Here is a 5,257-nt window from a genome sequence, read left to right as displayed (position 1 = left end):
CGCTGCTTCCGGTTCAAACGTTTTGCATATGCTTCCTTAAATATGAAGCGGTTTTACTCAAGATGCCTTCAAAGTAGATACCAAAGATGACCATAACCAATGTCCATCACATATGCGGACTGATATCTAAAAGTTGTTTATTTTTATTCTTTTCATAACATTTAGATATAAAAATGTAATAAAATGTCAACCATAAAAACAGCTAGCTAGTTTAACTGATTATTTTAAAAGTCCATAGATATCGCTATTATTTATTACGGCTGTTAGCACGTTCTCTAACAAACGGAAGCAATGAGACCTGTTTTGTGGGTTTGCTCAGGTGACGTTCGACATATACCTTATATAATGACACGTGATAGAAGATTTGAAAAGACAAAACTTTTTTTTAAGTATATTTCAGTATAAATACACATGGCTAGACAGGTGATGAACACATGTAGTTAACATTTATAATTAATATTTGTCTGATATGTTGTAAGATCATTTAAAAGAACGATGTGTTTAAAGAGAATAAAAATAATATCAAAAAGAGAGTGGTCCCGCCTGTTGTTGATTAATGCCAGCGGTGACGTTCTACAAGAGACCCTTTTCACAATGACTTCAGCTAACTTCCGCTTTTACGCAAAGAAGTGTATCTGTACTTCCGTTATACCTTTAGACTTCTCGGGAAAATACAGGAAAAACTTGAAATATACAGGCGTACGTTAGTTAATAAAATTAGTGTACTTACAGTCAGGTTATTTTGTGAATGATATTCTACATCTGCTTTTGATGGTTGGGAGGCTAGCTTGCAGCAACTGTAGCAATATTATAGACTTGCTTTCAGATTTGTATGATAAAGATTATGTATCCACACGAAATATATACTTAAAACCATTTCACTTGTTATTATGGTTTATGTAATTCCCTGGATAATTTATTTGATTTATTTCAGTTGTCGCTGTGATGATTGTAATAGTGAGTACACTGTAAATTATCTGTGTATATTTGCACATCCATAAATCTGAAAAGAAACCCAATATTATCCAGTTAAGAATAAAATTGCTTCATATTGAAACAATGCAAGAAGGACCGCCGTCAAGCCGTATGTGCTACAGAACTATGGACCTCTACATTTACTTTAATTCCTCCGTTTAATTTGACTTTACATGTACACCCTCTTTTTCTTTGAGAATTATTATTGATATGATCGATCATATTTTATGTTTGTTATAGGCTATATGCAATGTGATCTAAAAAAAACAGCTGACGTGCGTTTTATAGGCTATTTATTTACACACATGCTCACAAATCTGCTTTTAACAGTAAAAGCTTTTTATGTAAACTTAAGCTTGTTTTGTTGAACTTTATTCTTGTACATAGAGACGCTGTATTGAGCAGTGCATAAATTACTATATTGAAACAATGCAAGAAGGACCGCCGTGATATGATCGATTTTATTTTATGTTTGTTATAGGCTATATGCAATGTGATCTAAAAAAAACAGCTGACGTGCGTTTTATAGGCTATTTATTTACACACATGCTCACAAATCTGCTTTTAACAGTAAAAGCTTTTTATGTAAACTTAAGCTTGTTTTGTTGAACTTTATTCTTGTACATAGAGACGCTGTATTGAGCAGTGCATAAATTACTGAATGAAAAGGCTTTCTTTTACCACATGTAAATATCTAAAACGTTTGTTTTTTTGACAAATATATCTAACCAACTTCATCTGCAATAAAGACAGCAAACACTTCACTAGAGTCGCGGCAATCAGAAAGTAACACTGCTCTGTTTTAAACTCCTCCCTCGACTTCAAGCAGCAGATCTCGGAGATCGTTGTTCAGTAAGGTCGTTTGAGATGCCAGACGCCTCTGCTTGAATGAGGACGAGAGTAGACAGCTGCAGTCATCCTCTAATCGTATTTGTGACAGATGTATAAGTGTCTGGGTGAACTCCATGCTGATCGCGCTAGTGCTTTACTGTGCCGGCGGAAGTAAGAATACACTGCTTCGAGTCAGAACAGAAGTTGCGTGACGTCATGTGAAAAGGGTCTAAATGCTTGTTCGAGATGCATCAGCGCTGCGCAGACTCACGCACTCAGGAGCTAGAGAGCTGATTGAGACACTGCATGAGTGACAGCGTTAGAGTTCAGCTTGAATGCTATGAAAACACTATAAACATCTAAAATGGGAAAGAGCTGTTTTGTGATTTATATATAACTAGACAAGAAACTGGACCGGTCTAATTTATACATTACCCACAACTACAAAAATAGTAGCAAATGGATCTCTGCAATTCACAGAAACTGGAATCCAGGCAGCAAAATGTGGACTTGCAGTCAGGGCCGGATTATCCAATGGGCATTATGGGCACAGGCCCAGGGGCCCATGCACACTTGGGGCCCAAGCGAGGGTAAGAAAAACAATTTGGAGTGTCTTTACATTAAGTGTAAATAGTGCGCTTGTTTGCAAACGCTATTTACAGTAGCTCTGCCCACCAATGTCTGGTTGACACTCAATATTAAAAAAGACGCATTGAGTTCAATGACTTCGGTGGTGTAGGCAGTAGAGAGTCAGACTCAGAGAATTACCTTTTGACGCGATCGACCCGAGTTCGAGTCCGCCAATCTATGGGCCTCATTCATGAAACACGAGCAGAACTAATTTTTGTGTGAATCGTTCATAAAGCCGTTCTGACATAAACTTTCGAACTCATGAAAATGTTCGTATTTTCAAGATGTTAGTTGGTACGAAAGAGATGTACACCTGCTCATGTGTTAATGGTGCGTAAAACATTCTGTGTTCTTTTTGACAAACTGATGACACTGCGTTTTGATGCACTGCCATCATAATATTTTATAAGTTCATTTGCTCTGTTTTTTTTTTTTCTTTTGGAGCCGAGACTATGTTTGATTACTGTTCAACTTTGAGTAAAACGCAGCGCCCGTCACTGTCACAAGCCGTCCAATCAATGGGACAAATGCTACACCGACCAACCATCTACTTGCACAACAACTGAGCAACAATGGAGAAGTTAATATTACTGGTTACTGCATTTTTATATTCAGTTATATTCTTCAAAATGAGATACTAGTAATACGTTACTGCCGTGAATATTCCACATCATAGCAACCAAATCTTCAGCTGGAAAAACGCTGTGCCACCAAAGAGTTCCAGCGCCACCAGCTGGCTGTTTTCAGAAGAGCACCTGGCAAAAAATGCTTTGATGGACACGTTCATTTGAATATTTATTGTTAGGCATATGGCCTATTAGTCTTTTTTTTTCTTTTTTTTTTGCATTTATTTAATATACTGGAGCCAAACCTGAGAAGGGAGTCCAGAATATTCCACTGTGTTCCTGGACACGTAACTTACATAGCTGTAATTCATAGGCGGGGAATCGGGGATTATGTTTATTGTGAATGACACAATATGGGGACAAGACATTGTGCCCAGGGGCCTCTGAATTCCTAATCCGGCCCTGCTTGCAGTTGCTGTTTTGTTATAGATTTTGAATTTTGCAGTAGCATATATTAGCTTGCAGGAAAAAATCTTATAGCTAAAGTTATCCAGCCAAGAGATGTGTTTTTTTTTATATGTAAATACCCTTGACACTTTTAGACTGTGAAAAAGACTCAAATAAGTATTCAGCAAACTTGATTACTGTTCAACTTTGGGTAAAACGCAGCGCTCGTCACTGTCACAAGCCATCCAATCATTGGGACAAATGCTACACCGACCAACCATCTACTTGCACAACAACTGAGCAACAATGGAGAAGTTAATATTACTGGTTACTGCATTTTTATATTCAGTTATATTCTTCAAAATGAGATATTAGTAATACGTTACTGCCGTGAATATTCCACATCATAGCAACCAAATCTTCAGCTGGAAAAACGCTGTGCCACCAAAGAATTCGCAAGCGCCACCAGCTGGCCGTTTTCAGAAGAGCACCATTCATTTGAATATTTATTGTTAGGCATATGGCCTATTAGTCTTTTTTTTTCTTTTTTTTTTGCATTTATTTAATATACTGGAGCCAAACCTGAGAAGGGAGTCCAGAATATTCCACTGTGTTCCTGGACACGTAACTTACATAGCTGTAATTCATAGGCGGGGAATCGGGGATTATGTTTATTGTGAATGACACAATATGGGGACAAGACATTGTGCCCAGGGGCCTCTGAATTCCTAATCCGGCCCTGCTTGCAGTTGCTGTTTTGTTATAGATTTTGAATTTTGCAGTAGCATATATTAGCTTGCAGGAAAAAATCTTATAGCTAAAGTTATCTAGCCAAGAGATGTGTTTTTTTTTATATGTAAATACCCTTGACACTTTTAGACTGTGAAAAAGACTCAAATAAGTATTCAGCAAACATTTGAAGACCAAATTGTGAATCTATATTTATGCATGCATGACATAAAAACATGTTGCAGCATGATGTAGGTGGAAAGACAATCATTCATATAATTTTCATAAGTAAGGATTTAATATTATATTTTATGTATTCAGTACAGTATGGAGCACTGGAAAAGATCCTTCAAAACTGTATGCAAATATCCGTAAAATTAATTGATATGAAGATAAATCTTGCTGTAATCTGGCCTGTTATTTGTAGAGTATTTTATCCTGATATTGTATTAATCTCTATTTCCTCTGGGTGCTGCGAGTCCTTCCTCCCTGCAAAATAATTCAACACAAAAGCATTTACTGAGCTCTCGTGAGTGCAGATTGTTCCAGATCAATGTGAATCATCTGAAGAACTCACCAGCTCTTCTTGCACAGATGATCTGAAGAAGAATCACAGTAGGAGCAGCAAACACTGCAGTCTTAAGAATGATCAAAATCTCTGCAGGAAAGATGGACAGATGAACAGAATCAAGACTTTCTAAATGAAATCAAAGGTATAAAATGATGATCAGTTCTTGACAAAGCACTGCAGATTGACTGTTTCAGCATTAATGAACTCTCGTACCTCTGAATAATGATCCAACAGTCCTACAGACTTCAGTTTCTGCTGGATCTGTGATCATATACTGTATGTTAGTTCAGTTCAAACATAATGAACATAGAAACAAAACATCTTAATACTTAAGCTTTGCATCACAAAAATGATAAACATGTACCAGACCTGTGTGAACTATATTAATAAATGAAAATGTCTCAGTTACGTATGTAAATCCACTCCTAGAAGAGTCGCCTGCTGACTCGACAACAATACACTCTTCTTCTGCTCGTACTCCAAGACTCCTCAAATGATCGAGAAGCAT

The 5,257-nt window shown here is 37.0% G+C and overlaps 1 protein-coding gene and 1 long non-coding RNA gene across 2 annotated transcripts in view; both read right to left on the bottom strand.

Moving 5' to 3' along the window:
* Positions 1 to 2,347: 2,347 nt before the first annotated feature.
* LOC107752825 (uncharacterized) overlaps positions 2,348 to 5,257 on the bottom strand; it is a gene marked incomplete at its 5' end in the record, with an annotated part of 9,152 nt that continues 6,242 nt past the window's right edge. The window contains one exon of the mRNA XM_016568889.1: positions 2,348 to 2,458. Within this exon, the coding sequence (XP_016424375.1) occupies positions 2,348 to 2,458 (111 nt within the window). The remainder of the gene's footprint in view (positions 2,459 to 5,257) is intronic.
* On the bottom strand, positions 4,439 to 5,039 carry LOC107752826 (uncharacterized). The gene is made up of 3 exons (XR_001641391.1): positions 4,963 to 5,039; positions 4,756 to 4,836; positions 4,439 to 4,667 (listed from the first exon to the last, which is right to left on the bottom strand). It is a non-coding gene; the product is annotated as an uncharacterized LOC107752826 (long non-coding RNA).

This window comes from Sinocyclocheilus rhinocerous, unplaced genomic scaffold, assembly GCF_001515625.1.
Source record: "Sinocyclocheilus rhinocerous isolate Xijiao unplaced genomic scaffold, SAMN03320098_v1.1 scaffold2095, whole genome shotgun sequence".
In the NCBI taxonomy this organism is placed as follows: Eukaryota; Metazoa; Chordata; class Actinopteri; order Cypriniformes; family Cyprinidae; genus Sinocyclocheilus; species Sinocyclocheilus rhinocerous.
This window is presented reverse-complemented; position numbering and strand designations above follow the sequence as displayed.